Source organism: Zootermopsis nevadensis, unplaced genomic scaffold (assembly GCF_977971745.1).
Source record: "Zootermopsis nevadensis isolate Lab colony 2312 unplaced genomic scaffold, Znev_1.0 Znev_ptg000010l, whole genome shotgun sequence".
NCBI classification, from domain to species: Eukaryota; Metazoa; Arthropoda; class Insecta; order Blattodea; family Termopsidae; genus Zootermopsis; species Zootermopsis nevadensis.
In genome coordinates this window covers 11879930-11904045 of record NW_028259142.1, presented here as the reverse complement: position 1 = coordinate 11904045, position 24116 = coordinate 11879930, and the positions used below count along the sequence as shown (strand labels likewise).

General features: G+C 37.2%; 1 protein-coding gene across 18 annotated transcripts in view; it reads right to left on the bottom strand.

The window, feature by feature from the left end:
• Nucleotides 1-24116, bottom strand: part of LOC110828488 (uncharacterized) — a 727302-nt gene that overhangs the window by 177896 nt on the left and 525290 nt on the right. For all 18 annotated transcript variants that reach the window (XM_087346524.1, XM_087346527.1, XM_087346537.1 and 15 more), the window contains one exon: nucleotides 20442-20588. In XM_087346524.1, the coding sequence (XP_087202650.1) occupies nucleotides 20442-20588 (147 nt within the window). The remainder of the gene's footprint in view (nucleotides 1-20441; nucleotides 20589-24116) is intronic.

Genomic DNA, 24116 nt, shown 5'->3' with positions numbered 1-24116 from the left:
TGTGTAGTCTGGTCGATGTTAATCAACGTTTCTGAGGCCATACTGCCTCCGCCATCAGGGCGATGAGTATGAAGATTTCTGTCTTCTGGGTTGTTGCGCTGTGTAGTCTGGTAGAAGTTCCCAACGAATCAGAGGTCCTTGATGCCTCCATCATCGCCCTATGGTGAATGCAGCAAGCACCTCTGAGACGTCGATAAAATTTCACCAGACTACATGACGGTGCAACCCAGAAGACAGAAATCTTCATACTCATCGCCTTGAGGACCTACTATCTCACTTTACAAAAGCTTGGCTTAAAGGATGAATCTTCTCGAATTCTGTGTATGGCAAAGAGGAGTTATGGTCTTTGGTCAGCTGCGAAGATGAAAGGGACCAATGTGAGAAATAAATAGCAGCTAGTCGTCAATACGTCGAACTCCTAACAATCGAAGAGCGAAAATTTATGGGCCTTTTCAGAGGAAAGTCGTATTTCTCCCTTCTCCTTTATAGGTGCCACAGAAGGCGACCAACTGGACACAAGACTATAGTTTCACAAAGTCTCGGCCACAACAGGGGGAAACCCGCCCATAACATCTATTGTGGTTGCTGAAAATATGGTCAATTAGTTTTTAACACACACTGATGTGAGAACCATTAGTACATGCCAGGGTAGATGGTACCACAACAAAGATTTTGACCTATTGGTGTGATCCTACATAAAGAATTTTTCAAATTCAAGAAAAGCAAGTCAATGGGATGAAGGCACGCGAGGGTGGCTGTTTACTACAAGAGGGAGTAACCAGAACGTTAATATTCTGTTGATCATTCGTCAGCCACATTTTCTTTTGTGTGTTAGAGCGGTCTTTAAGCGATTGAAACTGGGACCGATGTGTTGTATTGCCCTCATGCGCCACATTCAAATCCAGTTCCTGTTCTGAGTCAGTGCGATGCAATTTACTTTTGTATATTTATTTAATACATAAACCTACATTAACACTGCGGCTCACAACTATACGAGAAATTCCAGCCAAATATTTCGGCCTGAATTGTAGTGGTATATGTCTCTCCCATTTCACCATTCCATGCGAAATGTCCAATATATTGCATATTGGAACGCAATACATGCGCACAGGAAGCCACAAACATTCCCTCTACTTCGTGTTTTTCTTTTATGGTCGGTTACTCCGAAAACTGCCACATATAGACAATGGTTGTCAGGATATTTTCTATAACTTATTTTTATTCAGCTGCCATCTGCGCCGACCGCATTTTATCCGCGGGAAATGATCCCGGTACCTATTGGATAGGAGGCTCTGTGGGCCCCAGAACCGGCCTGGACGCAGAGGCTATAGGAAAAATCCTCTGCTCCCGTCGGGGATCGAACCTGGGTCGTCCAGTCCGTATTTTAAGGTAATTATTTTCAGTGTCAACAAAGTAAATTTACAAATTCAATTTTGAGATTATATCTAAAAATAAGAAAGATAACACATTTCTGCTGAAAAATTTATCAACGTAATTGCGTAACATGTTTGCGTAATTTAATGTGAGATTCACAGCACTGGTTTGGAAACATTATATACGCCAGGGAGTACACGAGCCAACAGAGTACAGTTGACTGAAAACATAACAATTTTCCCCCATTTAACTTCATATGTTCGCAGACGGAAACAAACGTAGCACCAGGCCTACTTGATGTGTAAATTAATTTTCAATGTAATTAATGAAAAACAATTCTCACTACGCTTAATTGTTCAGTAATTGCTGTTCCAGTCACGTTCATCTCATTTACACTTCGTGCTGGAATAAAAAAAATTAATTTATTGACAAATGTTCATCGTTACTCCAGCAAACATATTTCGTTCGCCCGAAAAACCATTGTGACATGTGGAAACATATATTCAATGGCAGCACACCCAGTAGCTGCAAGTCTGTTTCAGAATTTGAATAAAATACTTTCCATCACACTTTCTGTGTTGGATTTATCGATTTAATTCAATACTGCAGGCTTATATAATTTGTATTCGTCGTATACGATTAATTTTGACAGTGGAGAAGTCCATATCAGTCTCCATAAACTGATTCTGATATCTAATAAATTGACAAGCTAATCACACATGTCACGCCGTCTAGGGTTAAGTTTATAGTAAGTAGCGAGTTAGAGAGTGACAAGGGAGAATCAAGGAAAGAAATATAAATATATTTACAGCGTCGAGATGTGTTCTATACATTTGTCACCAGCATTTTTTGAGAATTTTTACACATTTGTTTTACTTGTACGCAATATTCCATATTTTATTTACAAATGTCTTATTTTTAAGAATGGTTAATTTTCTGTTGTATCATGCAAATTCTTATTACTATTCTACGAATTTTTACATGAGTAAAAATTACATGGTAATATCAGAACGGTTAATAAATTAATGGAATATGAAAGCATGAAATGGATTCTTCTCCGAATAAAATCCTATATCGGGTTTTTGTGAGAACATAATAATTAACTTCGGGTTTTATAAAATTCAGAGCATTTCTTCACCAACTAACTACGTTTGTTTTAATTCTTAAGACCGATATTTCATCATGGTAATAAAATTTTTGTATTGAATTATAACAGGACTATATTATTAAACCGATTTGATGAAGTTACAAGACAAGTAAATCTTTTCCAGGTGTTTTTGAACTTGAGATGCGTTGAATCCACTTCTTCACTTAATTATTCTAGTGAAAATGTATGCTTCATTAAATATCACACTGTGATGATACGAAGTAGTGTGTGAATATAGTGTATTTAGGTTGTCACAGCGATAAGTCCGACGTTATCAGAAGACAGCCATCTTAGTGCAGAAATATCGCAACAGATTCTTAACCTCTGCACTAGGCGGAGATATAACAACAGTGACACGATCCAACCACTTTACTAGTCGAAGAAGAATTTCGTCAGAAACTTATGGACCCCGAAATCGGTCTATGGCTTTTCAGTGAATTGTAAAATGTAGGAAACTCATATTGATGAATAAATTATCTAAGTGAATGCCACGTGACAATTCGTTATACCAATATTATGCTCTACATTGTCCATTTGCTACGGTCAATTTGATATGCTCAATATGAATATCGAATATGTGTCATAAAGACGAACGTTTTCTGGATATTCAATCGTAAAGTCTGGTAGAAATTTACCGACGTTTCAGAGGTGCTAACAGCTTTATATGCTGCAGAATTAGTACACGTAAATTAACAAACAATTATAGAAAGAGAATTAAAGTAATAGTAATGGAAACCTAACAGATTACAAATTTCATTACGTAATTAATCAATTTGCAATTAGCAAATTATATAATTGGTGTATAATAAACCCAATAGCTTAGATAAATTGTATTAATTATTTTGATCGTAATGTCAATGATGGCAGCACTATCGTATGGAAATATTACTACAAACAACCAACTAACAAATTTCGACATATCTACTACTATCACTATAGAAGGCAATATGTTTTATTTGTTACAGGTAATAATGATTGTAAACTGCGGTGGAGGTGGAAAACTGTAATAAAGTGTTATTTGTCAGAGGTTATCAGTGTTCGCTAGCACGGCAGGAAATATAAACACGTATTCTACCACAAGGAAATAAATCCATGTTGACAGAATGAAATTTCTGACAGGTGGTGGTTGTCTCCAACATTTGCTCCCCGAAAGATAACCCTGCACATTCAACTATTGTTCTCTGCCTTCGGGAGAAATCGGGGTAGCACCAAGTGTTTAGAGCGAATGTCAGTCGACCTACCCTTCGAATCAAATGAGACTTCATACGTTGACCATCCTCATTCCATTCAGACTGAGGGATATATTATACTGCTAATGGTGGCTGCCTTTCCCATGTTATGCGATCCTCCCCCCTTGTCGGGTTTCCTCCTGGTTCCAGAGATCGCAGTAGCTTGACGGCTTAATATTGCTTGACCGTCATACACATGTACAGATCTGACAAACGAAATTTCAGATTTCTAGATCCTAATATCGGTTTATTAAACAAATTTCCTTTCAACAAAATATATGACTTTTGTAAGTATCTGTCTTCGTGTCTACAAAAACTTAAAATCCAAATATTCGAAATTATTTATTTTCCTGTGGATTTGTATCTGTATGCGTTAAGGAAGAACATGGATTGAAAGGGTTTTTTTAAAACAATATGGTGCTTAGTAGAATATTTGGATCTAAGAAGGTTGAGGTGACAGGAGACTTGAAAAAAAACCCTGCATTATGAGGAGTAGATATCTCGGCAAATACGGATGAAGTAAAGCGAGGGGTTTAGGATATTGCATAACTAGCAACTGAATTCTGCCCCAAACCTCACATTTTATTGGTGTAATATCCATTTCAATATTAACTGCCTGTGTATATCAAAGTCTCCCAGTTGGCACTTTACCCTGAAACTTCCTGATTAAAATTTTATAAGCATTTATTTTGTTTTTCGTCCTTGATTAAATCGCCCTAACAACTGAATGTGAACAGCATAAGTTATGAAAAAATATTAATAGCTGATACACACCCACAGTCAAACACTATGAAATTAAAGTTAACTCTATAATACACACATTTTGGGATAGTCTGTATTTATTCAGACATTCTCCTAATTTGGGACGTTCCGGTACTGGGAACTATAAACCATATTATTTAATTTCACACATGATGACGATACTAATTGGCTCACATTTAACTTCCACCTCTCCCCCCTTATAAGAACGCGTCGCGGCGCCTAATGTTAGTCCCTTTTCTCATGGCGCGGGACGTTTCATACAGTCACTGCCTGTGTTTCATTTATTTTTCTTTTCTTCGTGCAACACTGAAACGAGTTTATGATAAGGCAAACTATTTCCACGTCTCAGACATGATATGCGGGATTATTCTAATTTTAACAAGAATTTAATATGTAACTGCACTTGTATAAAACACAATTACATTCACCAACTCATGCAAGATGCAGTACGTTACATGACGTATAGCTAGTTTACAGTAGAAAACACTACATACACTACAAGCGAGCAGACAACTTTATTTACCTTCATTACCTGTAGTGAAACGTCCCATTTTCTTTTAACACAGGAATGTAGTAAGTAGAGTTGGAAAAGTATACCTGCTCTGGGGTACACTGACATTCCAAAGGCGTTGTACTCGCTACACTACGTTGGTTTTTGTTTCACTCTTGTAACCCAAAAACATTGACGTCTTATGCCAGTACTGAACTAAATTGATTTGATCCGAAGTCACTGTTGTCCTCCGGGTTATAATTGTTCCACAAAAATAACCCTGGTTATGGCAATCACTGTAATAAAAACGCGACAGACAGACGGATATTCACGTGCTCGTACGGTGTTCTCAATACATGCCAGTGCATGAATAACACACAATAAAGCGATATACCAATGATTTAAATCACAAGTCAGAAATGCAATGCATCTTACGTAAACTATTAAAATGTCACCCATTAGAATGTAAACTCTTCTTTATTTTGAGGCAGTCCCTTAAAGTATTGTATCTAAACACATTCTGTAAACGAACTGATTATCGTTTTTCTTATTTCTGACAACAGTTTTCCACATAAATTCCAGAATGAAAATACGGAAATTGATATGTTTTTTTTCTATAAAACGTATTATTATAGACACAATCGCCCTGTTGGTAAAGAGAAGCTCCTCTGAAACGTCGGTCAATACTATAAGGCGCAACATCCCGGAACACTTTCGCGGCGGTGTGGATTCTGACAGTGGATTTCTGGGTTGTGACGCCGTGCTGTCCACACGGTGAGACAACCCACAACACAATAATCTGAAATTTAGAATTGGTTTTAAGATGAGTTAAAAATAAATAAGATTAGAGTGTAAAGATAGAGAGAACTAATAAAGTTTTCCTCTTATATATAGAATTCTGACGTCAACAAGTTTAGTTAGTAACTATTACAAAGCAGGGAAATTTCGGGAAGTTTGGAGGGGCATAGTAATTTATGGTATTTGACAACCCTCTTCTTCTTCTTCCTTTACAAATGAAGATGTGGTAGTCGTCATTCACATTTCGTTTAATTTGAGGTTTTATCATCTCATGCTGCAAATGTCTTTCAACTGAGATAATTCAGGATGCACGTAATAACTCGATATAAGCAAGCAGCAAACGGTTGAATGCGCGCGCTAGATGCTCAGCTGTTGTTTATTTTCATCTCCTTAACAGCGACTCTTCATTCCGTAACAGACTTCTAGCCTCTTGTCTAATTTTCTTGCCTGTTTTTTTTCTCTTCGTTATCTCCGAAGAAACAAGTGTTGGAATGACGTCACAAACAATTCCCACCCAACTTCGTTGCTCTAAACTTCAGGTTTCAACACGAAACTTGTAAGAAGCTCCACTAGAGCTGAGTAGTTCATGAATTATTTAAGTCTTCTTAAAGTTCCACCACAGAAGTACAAAGCTGCTTTGGTTACAACTTCGTCCGTTGACATAACAAAATCTTCGCAAGATTTGAGACATATACATGTGTATGTACACATTTTTTTTTAAAATAACCAACCTCTTGTAACAGAGTATAACGAAAACATAATCCTTAATTAAATATATTAATATTAAAGGTCGGCTTTTGTCAGATCCTGGAAAACAGTTGTATCCTTCATAATATTATTAGACTATTTCATGGACCCTTCAAACATCACTGGGACAAACTTCTAACAAACTTCGGAAGAGACTGTTGCATAGTTAAGGAAATGGAACTTCGGCCACTTCACACGTTGCGATCCACATGAAAAGGCGCCTGAGATGCTCCGAGTCAGCGATTACCAGCCAGTTTACACAGACAACAACGTACCATACTAAGACAGAACCACAGGGCACATTTCCGGCCTTAGCTACTTGTAGATTGATAGAATATTGCAATCCATGGTTCTACGCGTTCTTTGCAATTAACACATCACAGAAGGCCATTGTTCTTTCAGTCAAAATGGTCTACCACCGAAAGAATTTCGATGGCAATTTGAACTTTGAAACTCCTGTCGTGACATATTTCCATAAGAACTGGTGACACTTGCTACACGCTGAGACGACTGTTGATAAAATCGAGCGTTCCGACATACGGGATAAAACGGAATGGCGAAAAATCTAAGGTCGGATAATCGGCACTCTACTGTACTTGGATGAAATAAAAAAAATACAAATTCTGAATGTCTGAAGGAAAAAGACAACTTCGGAAACATAGAAATAGATGGAAGGGTAATATTAATGTAAATAATAAAATAAAAATATGTAAAGGTGCGGAGTGGAATCATACGGCCCAAATGGATTTTTTTAAACAGATCAGTGAAGTTCAGGTTACAGAAAGCAAAAATTCCCATACTAGCTGAGCAATAGGTTAATAGTATAAAATGGTTCCTGTTCGTGTACCATACCATTGTGAATGTGAATGTATAGTGCCACAGGCAAGGGAATTTCAACATAAGATCTTTACACTTTAATGTACTGAACCTAACATCGTACACACAGACCTTAATTAGCGTGCGGAAGCCCGCTTGGTTATGTAATCTTAGCTCCGCATAGTTCTCAAGGGTAGGGAAACAACTTCGACAACCCCTTCCCTCCTGGACATCCCCGCAGTTTGAGAGACGGTGGCGGTGTCAAGTGGTAACTCAGAAATATGAAGTATACGTTAATCCAATAAATAACAAAAGACGAAGCATTTATAATTCTGCATAAATTGGTAGCAGTGTACTTGATACGATGGGTTAAACCCAGCGTGTGATGAACCTATCAGAGGAAGACTGTTAGAATGCAAGAATTAGCCTGGAGATATATGATATATGCATTAGGCTTAACAACCAGGACATACCACTACATCATCATGCAATTTGAATTAGTTCTTTTGTTTGTTTCCTGTCGTTTCGCACACTCGCCGGTGGGAGGTTTTTCCCCTAACAATTATGCTGATGTTATTCCAGCTCGCTGAACAGTTAGGTCCCTTATAAATACCGCCAAAAAACAATGAAAATACTTTATGACAAAATGTTAAATGCAAGACAGATAAAGGACGGAAACATTCTTATACCTTGAACACACAATCAATGTTAGTAAACACATGCACACCACCTTCACGTGCACACAACGTGTACTAGTGTTCTTTTGAACTTGGTCCATCGTCTAAGTATATAATTACAAATGAAAAGTTTGTTTCCGCAAAAGTGAGGGAAGTGGGAAAAACTGTCTGTTGGGATTTCTGGTTGAGCTAGTTTAAGACCTGGACCAACTCCGACAAGGTATGGACCAGACCTTGACCTCTTAAAATAGGTACTGGATCTTATGACGGAGATATAGGAGGTTTCCAAAACGTAGGGTTAACAAAAACGTACGACGGTCAACAATTTTAAAAACAATAATATTTGTGAGAGCATTCTGTCGGATTTAGTTCAAAGTCTCTGTTCCTAAACGTAAGCAGCTGCGAACTCGTTTCAAGATTTGGAAATAATTTTTCATCTTCTAAAGAGCTAGAGATATCATTACGATTTTTTTTACGACAATTGAAACCTCCAGAATATTTACAGAGTGAAATGCGTAACTAGTTATCCAGCAAATATGATAAGAAAAGTCGTCCAAATTTCAAAAGGAATACGCAGAACGTTTTTGAAAACCGGGATATGAAAGGGAGTCACAGAAAAACGAGAGACTTTTTTTTTGCGAACGTGTTTAGAAACCAAACACTTATCTGTTTGCTCAGCGATTTCAGAGCCCCCCCAGTGAACGTGCCTGGTTTTCCCCTGTCGATATCTTCATATGGCAACAGGGACTCTTGCGCGCTCAACGCAAATTGGATCCATCCCGCTATCCCTTCGCAACAACGTAAATTCGATAATGGAGCTAGTCACTAATTGTTTCTGTACACATTAACGCAACCCTCGTTGTTCTCATGGGAACGCGCTCGACGCGTTATTTGACGCTTTAAACAAAGCAGTTTTCGTTAGTTCTTGACGAGTCGTATTAAACAAAACTAAAAATTTATACTTTAGCAGAATTACGCAGAGTAAACATATTTATATAACTTTTCGCTGACCTTTTATGTACATTTATTGACTTCAGATAGGCTACAAACTTGTTAAATAGGATACGAGGTTTCACGGCGGTGAGTCCGAAGATGGCTATCTTCCGGCTTATTGCGCAGTGTAGTCTGCCTTGTCAGAAGTCCTTGCTGCCTCCATTATCACGGATATCATCGCCCTGATGATGGAGGCAGTAAGGACCTCTGAAAATTTGGAAAACTTCTACCAGACTACAAGGCGTAGCAACCCAGAAAACAGTAATCTTCCTACAAATTTGTTATTTAAAATTAATGACATAACAAAGCATAGATTCAGAAATTACTTTTCATCGTATTTCGTTACATAACATTCTGAAATACGTAAAAAAGGTATATTTTACAGCCATATGCAAGAGCATTTTAATATGATATGCTCTTAGAATTCAATGCGTTTGAACTGATCTTAACACAAAAGTAACATTTAAAGAAGAGCTCTGTCTTTCTATGTGTTTCCTCAAACACGAGGCAGAAAACAATAAACAAATGAGTGACAACAGACCATTCCGATACGTTTCAAGTACAGATGTCTTTTCTCAGGCTGTCTTCTAAGAGGAATGAAGTGCCATAAGACTGGAGATAATTGCATAGCCTAATAATGAGCTCTATAATTTGTACTCTCCACCAAATGTCATTAAGATAATCAAATTAAGTAGGATGAGACGGACGGGGAATGTAGCGTAAGAAGGAGGGGATACACGCATACAACATGTTGACTGGAAAGCCTGGAGGAAAAACACTCCGAAGAGCTAGATATAGATAGATTATTCATATTATCATGATATTTAAGGTCGATATTAATATTATGAATGAAGGAGACAAAGCTCAATTGCTTTATCAATAATGCCGTCGCTAATATGGGGTACCTCAAAGTACCTCTATTCGTCCACAAAGTCTCCACTACCAGATGTAAATGAGGGCTTCCTAACCTTCTCCAAAGTCATTCACCCTAAGGATTACAAGTGCAATATCTGCCGAAATGCTGTAAAATCCTTCAACATTTAACGCGGCTTATTCCTGATGTGCATTAACACAATAACAAACATAATAAAAACATTTTATATGTTAACAAAATTACACGCGTAGCGATGAAATTGTATTCTGTGGTCATAGGTACAAGTGGAAAATTTAATGTAGTGAGAATCTGTACTAGTGGAAACAGCACATAATGGATAACTAAATATAATATTAAAGGCCTCATTATTAATTTCTGCTAGACTAACCACACAGAATGAACTTCCACTCGGGACCGTTGTGCAAATTGGCTGGCGTTGAGGCAGACTGATTATTAGATGCCATATTTATTTTCTTATAAACACAAAAAAATTAGGCAAAACCTTGTTTCTATATATTAAAATAAGAAATGCCTGCTTTATTACGTCATCGCACATTGTTTACGATCAATCATTTAGGCTACAATAATTCCTTTTCGACATTATCTGATTTATTCAGTCACATTTATCGAGTAATTTTTCTGAGCTGTTGTGTATTTCATACTGAAATATGTAGACCAAAGTTATGCTAATTTAACAACATTCTATATCGTAAATTTCGATTCTTTGATGGTACGGTAATTTCAGATCCAGTTATGAGACAGTATTTTATTGTATTATTAATACTGATAATTCCGCTTCTGCACCGATGTGAATACGTACCTACCAGCTAACCCAATATGATAAACACCAGTGGGAACCCATGTGTGAGGAATCCTACACGAGCCCAACACATCTATCAAATGAACCATGACGTATGTGGTCTTTCACGCAGAAATCAACTTCTGTATGAACAACGGGTCTCTCAGATTTGGCTGTCATTCAATTAACATGACGCATATACAGGCAATCAAAAAGTAGTCAAAACCTATTAGGATATTGATTGCTATGTAACAGTTAAAATTTAATTTGTGCATGAATATAACTTCTGTGTTTTTCAACGAATGTAGGGTATGTCACGGGTATTACAACGTTATTAATGCTTCAAATTATGCACAAAGCTTAATAGTCTAAAAATAAAACTTTTTCTGCTTTCATCCATAGCCGGTGTTTATCTAGCTACGTGGCTACAGAGACAATTAAGACCTCTTCAATAATTATCTCGTTCTAGTTAAAAAACATTTATTTTTGTGTTTTGATGTTTAAAACTACGAGGCGCGTCCCAAAAGTAAGTTTCCCACTCGTCCCACAGCTAGCAAACCTTATATTGCGCGAAGCGACTGTGCGTACGTGATAGAGCAATGACGTAGCATGGCGCATGCACTAACGGCACTTCCCGCGTTCTCACAGTAGCATCGTTGCAGCTGTTGAAGATGGAGGTTCTTATTCCAGCTCCCGCCGACTGTGAAGTGCGGTCAGTGATAACGCTAGGCCGCACACGGCTCGACGGACAGCAAGTCTCCTGCAGGAGTTCAGCTGGGAGGTGTTTAATCATTCACCCTACAGCCCGGACCTCGCTCCCAGTGATTTCCATCTTTTCCTACACCTCAAGAAATTCCTGTCCGGTCAGCGTCAGCGTTTTGAGAATGACAGAGAGGCAGAGATGGTTGTCACACAGTGGTTCCAATCCCAGGCGGCAGACTTCTACGACACAGGTATTCAAAAGTTGGTCCCACGGTATGACCAATGTCTCAATTCCGGTGGCGAATATGTTGAAAAATAGCTGGACACTTGCTGTATCTGTTGCAATAAATATTTCCATGAAATTGTGTTTTGTTTCTGTAAACGGTCCCAGGGAAACTTACTTTGTGGACGAGCCTCGTATTAGTCATTCTGTACCGTTAAGCGCACCTCACAAATTGGTTAAATATTTTAAGATTATTCTCGAAACAATAAAATCAAACTCCATACTAATTAGTGTTATTTATTCAACAGAATCCTCTTAAACACAGAACTGTCCGCAGTTTCAGACTTAACGCGCAAGCAGGCTTGCGATTGCAACTAGAAGCTTCCCGTGTCCATACCCAATATCTTAAGCAAGTATTTTATCAAATGAATTAACTTTTGTCTGTTGGTTTAGACCATGTTAATTTATACCTTCGTCTTACAGATCACGTTCCAATATCAGGCCCTTTATTAACAATTCATTTGATTTTAGACATTTTCTAAACCTTCCTTAATTTATCCGTGTATCATCATCTTATTTGAGTTTCAATAAAACATAATGACGTCTCCATTACATTAGACTGTGCACTGTGTACAGTAGGAAAACAAACTTCTGAGTTGTTCCATCACAATCAAGCAATTCGTATCGGAGGACTCTGTATCCGTTTCTTGCGTTTTGGCAATCTGACTACTCGTACATGTCAACCGGATTATTATTCAATTCGTGAATCACAACTGTCAGATCGAGCTTTTGCAGTACTTCAGAAAAGCAATTACTCGTACCCAATGTTAATACGTAGTGCAAGTAACGCGTATTAACGATGCTGTGGGCTCTCTGCTAATTTGTTAGCGTAATATGGATCGACATATGAAATGTTATGAAAATTTTAGTGCGAAAACCTACTAACGTATGAAATGCTATGATAATTGCTACGATCTTAAAATTTTTACCATGAAATCTGTCTGTATCCATGAGGATTTCATAGTCCACGTCGATTTGATGGTTAACATTAGTATGCATTCCGAGTTATGAATAAAAATTTTCATAATTCTTCTTCTTCTAGCTCTACAGGCCTTTATGAGTCTTGGCCTCCTGGAAAACCCTCCTCCATTCAAATCTGTCTTGTGCTTTCATCTGCCAGGAATTAATTTTTAAGGTTTTAATATCGTTTAGTACACCCAATTCCTAGTTCCTTAGCAGCACCTGATTGTCTTTGTCGAATCCTTTTTTGTTTTTTACGTGACTGGGTTGTTAGCCCCACGCCCAATCCTCAACCTGGAGGACTAGGCCTCCGTATTTATATACCACGGAGACAGGTTTATCTCGTTATACCCCCAGACACTGAGTAGCTCCGGTACCCCGGGATCGCCATTTCCCGTATCCATTTCGTGGGCCCCTGAGGAGAATATTTTTCATTATTTATTGATATAAAACTAAAGTTAATATCCATTGCAGAATATATCTTCAATTAAAATTCTTCCACACTACAAATGTTCAAATAGGCCTATCATGAACGTTCGATGTCGCATTCCGGAGAAAAGTGTGAATGTGTTAATATTATTAACAATTTCAGATCTAATAAACAATGACTAAAATAAACAACATTTAAATAACACAACACATTTGTAACGCACTAGCTCTTCAAAAATTTTTAAGTTTATAAAACCTGAGCAGTAAGGCAGAGAAAAGAACCCAGATGTACAGGAGCCAAGATGAATTTCGTCAAGACTAACAAAAAAAAAATATAGATAAAACGCCCACAAAATAAATCGATCAATTTTCGAAGCAAGACTAAGAATTGAATCATAATTATTTTTCAACAAAAATTAATTTTTTCGCCGTTTCAACTGAATGCACATAGACAGCCTTCGTCACAAACAGAACTCAGAAAGACTTTCCATATAAACACGATGCAAGGAGAGAGACTTAGCGATCTTCATGTTTCGACAGAATTCAAATAGACTTCGCCTTGTTAAAGTAATGCATGTCACAGGATTATTTCAGCTGACATCGATAAATCGACAGAAATAACATCTATAAAAAAAATCGTTATCAGTAAGGATTCAGCGTATCTGACAGACATACGATAAGTAAATGGTAACATAAAATTACACCTATTATCCCTAGGAACAAAGAAACCCCAACTTTTTCCATCAGGGCCCACTGAAAATTTGGCGAGACGTTCACGTTAATAACGAAGAAAGAAATTATGAATAAGCATGACAGCTCTGTAGTGTAAGGCAAAATTATATTTAACTGTTACAGAATAAAAATTAAGGGTAGATCTAGCCTTGAAGAAAGGATGCATATAGATTAAATGACACAATTAAATGTTAATGTAAAAACTAACTGCGAAGAATATATGGATTCAACCGACTCGGGATAAGAACCATTCGCAGACTCTTTGAAACCCAGTAATGCCATCAGGTTCTGTAAAAGATTTCTTTTTGACTGACTGACTGACCCAAGACGTATTTCGTTTCGTAAAGTTAGTTAATTAATGGCATTCAGAAACAACGCTTTGTATGGATTGTATTAATTATATTGATTATATAAAATGAAAGCACTGTAAAATTATTTGCCGCGTAATACACAATTAATTGAAATGCAGTCTCATCACACTAAAAGGATAAATATTTTAGTCCCTAAGTTCAGAAATCTAAATCTGAAACTGATACGGAAACAAAATTGTCAAAAGATTGCTTTCCATAAGCTGTACGGATGCAGCTGTTGTAACGCGTCATGGATGGTTCGATACTCGGTTGACAGAGGGAAGCACTGCGGGAGTGATTACCTAAGGAATTTTTCCACTCCAACATCGGGTTTTATTGGTCCTTGTCGAGTGGTCTGCCTTATTTTTAATCACAGGCCTCACAGGTAATAAAAGAACAAGTTCTAGAAGATCAAATGTCAGTTTCCTCTTATTTGTCCCCTTTCATCTTTCAGATTCACATAAAATACCCTGTACGGATGAACAGTAGCTGGTTACTCAAGTTGTGATAAGAGATAAAGTTCAAATTGCCACCGGTGTCTGCAGTGTATGAAATGAAACCTTTTGGACAGGGGAAAGAAAAGCAGTATTCCGCTGAGATCCCATTTCTGTAGTATTTTAGAAACCAGGTATTTTCATAATCCCCCCTTACCCTTCAGAAGAATGCCCCTCGTTTGGATCGCTTGCAGTCGGGTTTGCTCTCCAAGAACACCGTGGCCTGACTCACGAGAACCCTCTATTTCTTTCAGAACTTGCATCCCCTCGTAAGAAACATAAAGATGAAGAATGGAGACCAACATAAGAGAGAAAGAATAATATAACCTTCTTTTATAAATTATTTGAAATGAATAAGAGAACGTAAATCGAGGTCCCGCTAGAGGGAGAGAGAATGGTTCCATAGCATCTCAAATACGAATTTCTTTTCATTTTAGAGAAAGCAACAGAATCTTATCTCACAATCTCATCTCAGTTCATTCCCTTCTCCTCGGTGTCTATGCACGTTCAACGTGAAGTGGAACAGTGTACATAATGTAGAAGAATACACGGTCCGACAAGTGCTGTAATCTACCGGAGAAGAATTAACCTAGGTGCTAGCTAGGAAGTCGTACACCTTGCCTCAGCGGCTGGTTCCAACAAGCCACCGGGCTGAAACACTTACGGGATCTAATCGCAGTGCTAGCAGTAAAATTTCCGGCTCTGTCTTCCGGAGCACGGATTCGATTCTCGTCTCTGTGACTGGCTATTCAAACTGAGGTGTTTCGTAGTTTTGCTCAGACATTCCAGACAAAGTATCGACACTGGACTAAAGAGTGATAAGGAACGGAAACAGATTCGAATTTAGAACTTAATTAGATACATTTTACCGAGAAACTCCTTTTCATGTCCTGATAATCAACATCACTTCCATGAACAGACAGGAAAACTCTGACCTTATGCATATTTGACAAACTGGAAATTGTTTTACGGCTATGTTTTATAGCTTAAATTCTTTGAATTATAATATCTGTGTAATATGTTAGCAGGAATTTTACATTATTTTATTGTTATAATAACGACATTCAATTACTAATTATTTATAGAATAGTATGTACGCGTTGCTGTATGGTAACAATTTTTTTATATTTATTTTTGTGAATATAACGCTTCGCAACAAACTTATATACATAAGCCTATAAAATTATAATATTTTTATGTTATATCAAAGTTCTCCTAAAATCTTTCCGGTACATTCCGGGATATTTTAAATTAAATTGGAATCGTTTCTCCCGAATCACACAATTAATTATTCATGAATGACTTTATCACTCGACGCTATATAGACTGGGACACTGAAAACATCGTTAAATAAGCGAATAATAAAGGAAACCACAGATCTGCACGCATTTTTCTGCCAGAAGAGCGCAGCACGAGGCGAAAACACAGGCAAAATTTATAACATTTTTAAGTGATCTCCAATTTATAAGCTACGGCGTCTCAATATAAATACGTAACAAACATTACTTGAGTCTGATGAGTTTAATGAAATTTAAGGACAAATTAATTTCGCTGTCCTCATAAAGATTTCTCAATAACAGTCCCCTCCTATATATCTATACCACAATAAATATGCATTACAGTAGTTTAAATATATCTAAAATTTACATAAACATTTGTGCGTCACATGTTACAAGATTAATAAATTCCCGTATTTTTAATTTGCATTCTTTAAAAGGGCTTAATTTTCCCCACGTCACGATTTTTATAGCTCATTTATGCATCAAGATTTCAGAAAAAGACTGTTAACAGTAAGAAAACAAAGGATTGTGTTTGTATCTTCAATAAACAAACACAAAGACCACAGAAGAAAGCAGATTTCCACAGCTTGCGTTCGGAAAATAACAGAGACCAACTTTCCACTCCTTTTTTCTGTCTAACAAAACGAGTAAAAGGGAGCAGATACAAATTAAACTGACTGAAAGGTACGCCACTGATTTCAATTGAGCACAGACCAACCCAGATGAGGGTCGGCTTCAGGAAGAAGAAGAAGAAGAAGAAGTACAAAACTCCTCAATTGCATTCTGAGATAAGAATTGTTATAAAACCCTAACAGTAACCTTTCGAGAAAGATGCAGTTCATTGCTTGATGAGAAGAAAGACCAAACTTAGAATAGAAAGGTAGTCAGCCCTACAGACGCTTTGAAGGGACGAAAGGAAAACGTCAGAATCCTAATATTTACTCATGAGACACTGGGATGGAATTCTTTTAAGGACAAAAGGCTACAGACGAAAAATTCAATGAAAGAAAAGTTCTCTCCCCATCTCTGCTTGTGAGACACAGAAGTAACGTTCTTCCTCTTTTGTTCCCCTCCTCCGTGGCACGATAGAATTACGTTTAGCTTCTGAGTGCCGGACTGTACATTACGACGTTCTGGTCATAAGAATTGTCACCTAATATATAGTACAAATCGTCTCCTGGAGAAAATCATAACGGGGGGGGGGGGGGTTACATGACCCGCCATGGATTCCCGTCTCAGTTCTACTGGAAATTATAATTGCTGAATGTCAAGTTATACTTAAATATTCTCTTTTATATAGGCATCTTACATACAGGAGAGAAATTACGTAGCACTCAGCTCCATGTTTCAAATGTTTAATGCTTATTTTTGCCACAAGACTGCAGCACAAGGCAAAGAGCAGGAAAATAAAATATATTTTGTTGACCTTATTTCGGAATCAGTAAATAATCTCTCCTAAAATTTTCTGACTTTCAGGATCTGAGCGTCGAGTAATTTCTTTAATTATATTAACTGTATTATATTAATCTACTGTAACTAATCTCGTAACCTATCTTGATTTTATTAACCCAATAGTTAGCTGCCAGGGTCAACCTGATGCTGTTTATTTTGATCTTAGCAGTGCATTTGATCTTGTCCCTCACAATCTATTACTCAACAAGCTCAGTGCTTTTGGACTCTCTGATGGTTATGTACACTGGTTTCGTAGTTACTTAACCAACAGACAATCCCAGGTTCGCGTTTCTGGAACTCTTTCGTCTCCTTTTGTGGTCCTCTCTGGTGTTCCACAGGGATCTGTTTTGGGTCCTCTACTTTTCAACTTCTTTATTGATGACATATGCCAAGTAATTAATCATTCTAAATGCCTTCTTTTCGCTGATATCAAAATTTTTCGTGCAATTAAATCTCCCAACGACTGCAATGAACTTCAAACTGGCATTGTCTCGGTACAAGGTTGGTGCACTGCTAACTTCATGAAACTCAATATTAGTAAACCTACAGTAATTTCTTTCTCCAGGAAAACCACTACTTTGATCTTTGATTGCAAACTTTTTCAGTCCTCCATAACACGCACCGACACCATTAAAGACCTGGGAATATTTATCGACTCTAAGCTCCGATTTCACAACCATGTTGACCACATATTTTCACAGTGTTTTAAGTTGCTGTGTCTGGTTCGCACATTAACCTTTTCGTTCTCTTCTCTCGATTGCCTGTATATGTTATATGTAACGTTAGTTAGATCCAAGCTCGAGTACGCCTCGGTCGTTTGGAATTCTATTACGACTACTGATGCCAACAAACTGGAACGTATCCAGCAGAAGTTTGCAGCCCTTTGCTACTATCGTCTCCTCCCCCAAGTGCATTACAGCTCCGCTGATGCGTTAGAGTTTTTAAAACTCCATACCCTGCGTAAGAGAAGGCATTGTAGTGATGCACTGTTCCTTGCGCAAGTTTACCGCGGTTTTAAACACTGTCCTTCCCTTCTGGAAGCTGTCGCTCTCCGCATCCCTGCTCGGAATCTGAGAGATTTTTCTATGTTCAGTTTTAGCCCCTTGTTCAAAAACAGTCCTTCTGCTAGATGCGCATCAGCTGCTAATGTTGTCTGCAGGGATTTGGACATATTCGAGACGAAAATTGTCACACTTCTTCACATTCTATAATAGTATAATTTACTTAATTGATTCATGTTATTTTTACAAATATCCTAATGTAGTTAGTAGTAATTTTTTGTGTATTTATTTTTCCGTATCAATGTATTTTATATTCTGCTTGTTTTACCTTTTATGTTTTTATTGTGTTCGTGAGCTCATCTCTGTGCTGTATCTGTGATTGGCCATCAGGCTGTTGATACAGCACACAAATAATAAAGAATTGAATTGAATTGAAAGAATTGAATTGAATTTAATTGTAATGTCTGTATGACGCAGGTCCTAACCATCGATATTATTTCTTAGTCGGTTCTTTCAGTAGCATTTGTCTGAAAACGATTCGTAACAATTACTTACCATGTTCAAACACATATTTTCAAGGAACTGTCTCAATATTATTGCCCTAATTCCTTTAAATAGCCCCTTCGAGGTTTCCGAAACAATTTAATTTTGTTTAGCTGTTTTCTTTAACAATTTTTTTTTAATATTTCCTATGAGAAAAGTTTTCTTATCATTTGAAACACCTAAGTCTACTCCTAATACATTAAAACCAAATGCCTGTACTAGCTCAGCTGTTTTCTGACAGACAGATGCAATTTTATTCTAAGTTCTAATTTAGTAATGCCACATATTCACGGAGCTGCAGACGAAAATAAGAAATGGAACCTTGCTGAGACGAGATTGGAAAATTGAACAACGCAATACTGAAATCCGCCTCGCTTGTGAATTAGTAAACGTGAAAGCTCCACACGGCTGCTTCAGCACAGACAGAGGAGACAAATACGGCTGTTTCAACAATTTGAAAAGATAGCTATTCTGTTTCCCCTCTTTCATTTCCCAGAAGAAAAAAGACAAAATGTAAACTCCGTGGCACCTCAACCTTCCGTTATCTCGGGCTCTATTCTAATTCAATAGTTTCATTTTATCAGACAGACGATGCTAAAGAGACAGGAAATGAGACATAAATATTTTTTCTAAAGGACTTATTCTTCCCTTTATGCTTAAAAATAAAAATAAAATACTTCTATGCGAGACTGATGCCTCAAATAACTTTAAAATGATATAAAGTAAAATTATTTCACAAACAACAAAATAATAAAAAAAAATTAAACCGCATTTTAATATATTTCTTGCAAAGAAGAGTAAAACTGTGTATTCAACGTTCAAATACACATATTTTCAGCTCCAGAGGCAATTTATCTTGACTGTTGTATACCTTAGTTTACGTTAAATTTTAAGTTTCGCCTCGGCAGTCGGGAATCGAACCGGCTGGTTGCTGTCACTAGCTTGAAAGATTTTTCTTTACATTCAAACCTCCGTGAAACTCCTATGAGGAAATGTTGAACTGTCATTTATTACAGTTAAACTGGTCTCCAATTTTACTCAGTCTCTCTGAGTGTTGTTAAAGAATGATTACTGACTTATTCGGACGGCTCGGGGATAAATTACAAGTCGCCATTTATATCATGAGATACGTATATACAGTCTGCACCTTTGAAATATAACCATATTGTCCTTATAACCTGATTACATCTTTCTTGGTGCCACTAGACCAGAGATCTACAACGCATGATACTGTAAGCTCATGTAGATCCAGGAACGTGTAGTTCATTTTTTATCCAAATGGCAAAAATACTTCCAAAGACTTTAATTTTTATATAAAGTATAAATAATTTAGCATTTCTACATATCTATGGTATCATAATGTAAAAGTCGGGGTTTCTTCAGGCATACTTAGGGATTTTGTCTTACAATTTTGTGTAAATTAAATAAAATAGTAAAATTATATACATCACTACTGACGAAGATTGTACAAAATCTCTCTGGCGTAAACATCTACATGTTATCACTCACCCATAAATAGCGGTGCTGTCATTGAGAGGAATCGAAGAAGATCCATGGCGAAGGGCAACGCTTCATGAGGCCTTGGCGTAGCGGGCCACAACGTGAGAAGTTCAGCCTGTCGCCACTGGTAACGACGTCTTCCAACAACCTCCACTTCTGCAAAATGAAATAACTGCTCGAAGAATGATCCAGAACAAAGCGGATAGAGTGTAATGAATCATCATTCGTATGTCTGATGATAGAGTCATCCAATTGCTGTCCTTCCGGCATGCTATCATCTCGTTCTAACGCTCTTACCAGATACCTTTCATTTTCAGTAGTGGAAACTCTTACTGCCCTGGTTTCTACATACCGCAGTGCATGAATTTACACATGAAAAAGGTAACAGGTGGATTTTTAAATTCTTGATATAAATGCTCCTATATGCCACCGGGGCGATATGGTAAAAATTATTTACGTTTCGGAGAAACAAATTGCTTCCTTATGAGCTACAGGTTTTCGCATCGGTGAATATGCCGATGTTGACTTTCTGCGTTGAAATAACTTGTGATCTTGTAGACAAATACGAGCTTATCGGAAGAATATACGGCCTCTATCTTCAGAGCCAAAGTACCTTGAAGATAAAGGTAGTAGTTTCCTCCGAAACGTTATTTTCTATCTGAAATTCTACACATCATTACAATTCGGAAGACGCAGACGGAAGGAGGCAAAAAATTAATCCGAAACGTCGGTAATTTTTACCATTTTTAAGTAGAATGTACCGAGAAGTCTTTATGTAACGTAAGTTAATCAATCTATGAACATGGTTATAAGTTGGTATAGTTGCGTCATATTGTGAAGATATATATTTAATTAATTATTCTTGTCCGTCTATTCACAATTTAAAATTAAGATAATTAAAATATCATGTGATGTTCCTTATCGAAACATTCGAATTCGATGTTCTAACTGTAAATCGAATGTTTCGATAAGGAACATCACATGATATTTTAATTATCTTAATTTTAAATTTTAAATTGTGAATAGACGGACAAGAATGATTAATTGAACATGGTTATGTTTTGGGATGTTGCACCACGCAGTCTGGTAGATGTTAACCAAATGAATCTTAAGGGAATTTCTTGACTAGCTTAGCGACTTCTCACCTAGGCTTCAGTTCCACAGAGTTGGCAAGTTAGTTAAGTAAATTTGCAGAGAGTAAGGCTATTTCGTAACTGAATGTTGATATAAGTGCTAAATTGTAAACATTTGGAAATATTCGTTCACAGATATTGATACAAACAATTAAAAAATAACAATTAATAAAATTTGGTCAACTAACAAAACTAAAAATTGTACTGTAACAGCCTCATAACAGTCGAGGTGTTAAAATGCAAAACAGTAAAGTACTGCACTATACTTTCTTAACAACCTTCACACAGCAGAAGCAGTAGAAATGCTGTCTACCAGTCTTATACTACCTTCTGTTAAGGACATAACCGCTAATATAATTACCAGTATAATGTTACGACATTTTCACATAAATTTAGGTAAAATATTATTTAATAACGTACCGAAATTATCTAAACTCGTTTTCATGAAACCTATTTCATGATTTATATTTAAATAAAGACACGAAATCATTCAGCACTAACCATAAATACAGCTACTCCCTCTTGGCAGTGGTAGAGCAGTATAAATTAGGCTTCCATTGTGTTCGAATACATGGGATTCCCGATAACCGTGAGTGATTGGCAAATGTTGGAGAGAAGGGGGGCTCAATATGTGAAGGATGCGGGTCTAGATAACGAAATGACTCACGCCCCTTTGCATTAAATTGGAGCTGGCAAGATAGGAGAGCAGCATCCATATAGGGTACACAGCTCAGCGGGCAAGCAGCCAAGGGTTGGAACACGAGGGTGTATATTGTGTAGGGTTGACATTGACGTGGGTGGTAGGTCACCAGCGAGGTACAAGTGTCACATCAGGAGATCCTGAGGCCATCTATCATCGTTAGCCGACGTTACACAAATGGGGATAATCTCTTTTTTTTCCGAAATCCCTTTTCCCCATGCACTTAATAGACAGAATATAGACTACTATTAGTAATAATGAAGTTGGCTTGGAACACGTTTTTGTAAAGGTTTTATATTAGCTGAAACCAAATACGGTGTATTTAGTCTGCAGCGTACTTGCTAATGCATGTCACCCCTCTCTATTATTACCATTATTATGATCCGGTGTTTTGGTTGAGGGCATTGGTTCGCAGAAAACTAGGCATACTTAAAGTATGGAGCATGGGTTTAGGACCCTGCCTTGCCTGATGGGCGATATCAATGCCAGACGTTACTTAAATTCATAAAAGATGAACGACTTTTCAGGGAGTTCATTCTTAGGTTCTGCGTTGAAATCAAAGCGTTGCACGCAAAGGGAATATTTTAATACAAACTTACTTCCATTTATATGTCCTGTGAAATTTAAAATTAGGTTATAATTAATTATATTTTAAACTAAGTTCTCCAAGAATTTACCTAAAAACTAGGAATGTAACTAGGATTATGAATACAATTTCATAAACTGGAAAATAAGCACTATATTGTTACACTTTAATATATCTTTAATATTTGTCTTAATAATATTATCACAAATACGCATATGTCCCCTGTTGTAGTTTGTTAGTTTTTAGGTTTCCGGAATGCAATTGCGTATGTATTTTTGATCATACCCAAACGTGTTACGTGTCCCGCCAACTGCTTCCTCCTTGATTTCATCAACCGCCTGGTGAATGGTAGAGTAAAAATTATTCAGTTCCTCTTTTTCATAATTGTTTACCTTCCTCTTAATTCTCCCTCCTACGTCTAAACATTCTCCTCTGTTGTCAGGATATCTCAATACATGCTCTTTACTTAATATTAGACGATAAATTCTACACCCGAATAAAAGAGCAGATAAAATAATATGCATGATCTGAAGCTTATACGGCGACGAAGTATAATGAATTCCTCTCGGGCTACATGACACAGCTGGTGGCCATAGAAGAATTTCTGCAATAATCCAGGGTGAGAGATGCAAAAATGTTGACTACAAAACGTAAATACAAAATGGATACGTATGTTCAAAGTAACAGTGTTATCCAATCACACTTGAAAGTGACGAACATTGTTCTGTCAGTAGGAAAAACTCGTAAATTCGAAAAGCTGATGGATTAATACTGAACATGTCTTGGAAGATCTTAAACTCTCAACCTATGCCAGAACTTCACCAATGCAACTTGTGCTAAAGCTAAGATATTTGCGGAATGTTAGAACAGTGTACATACTGCATGTAGCCTCTTACACAGCCATGTTTATTTCTCCTTTAACTAGCCTCAACTGAAACTGTTACTTAGTACAAAGGCGATAGTTCACCGTGGTTTCCACATATGGTAACCATTTAAATCATAAAGCGATCACTATGAAACTTCACGGTGCTTAAATAATGAATTCCGTAAGCAGCTGCCATTTACTTAACGAGGCTGTCAGTAGTTGAAAATACACAGCCTCGGATTATAAGATATATAGTATATTTGGTATAAAGCGATCGTGATATGATTTAAGGTAATATCCCGGCATTTGTCTGGAGGGACTGAAGAAAACCACAAAGAACCTCAATCAGGTTAGCGGATTTCTGAGCCAAAATTTGAACCCGATATCTCCCAAATAAAAA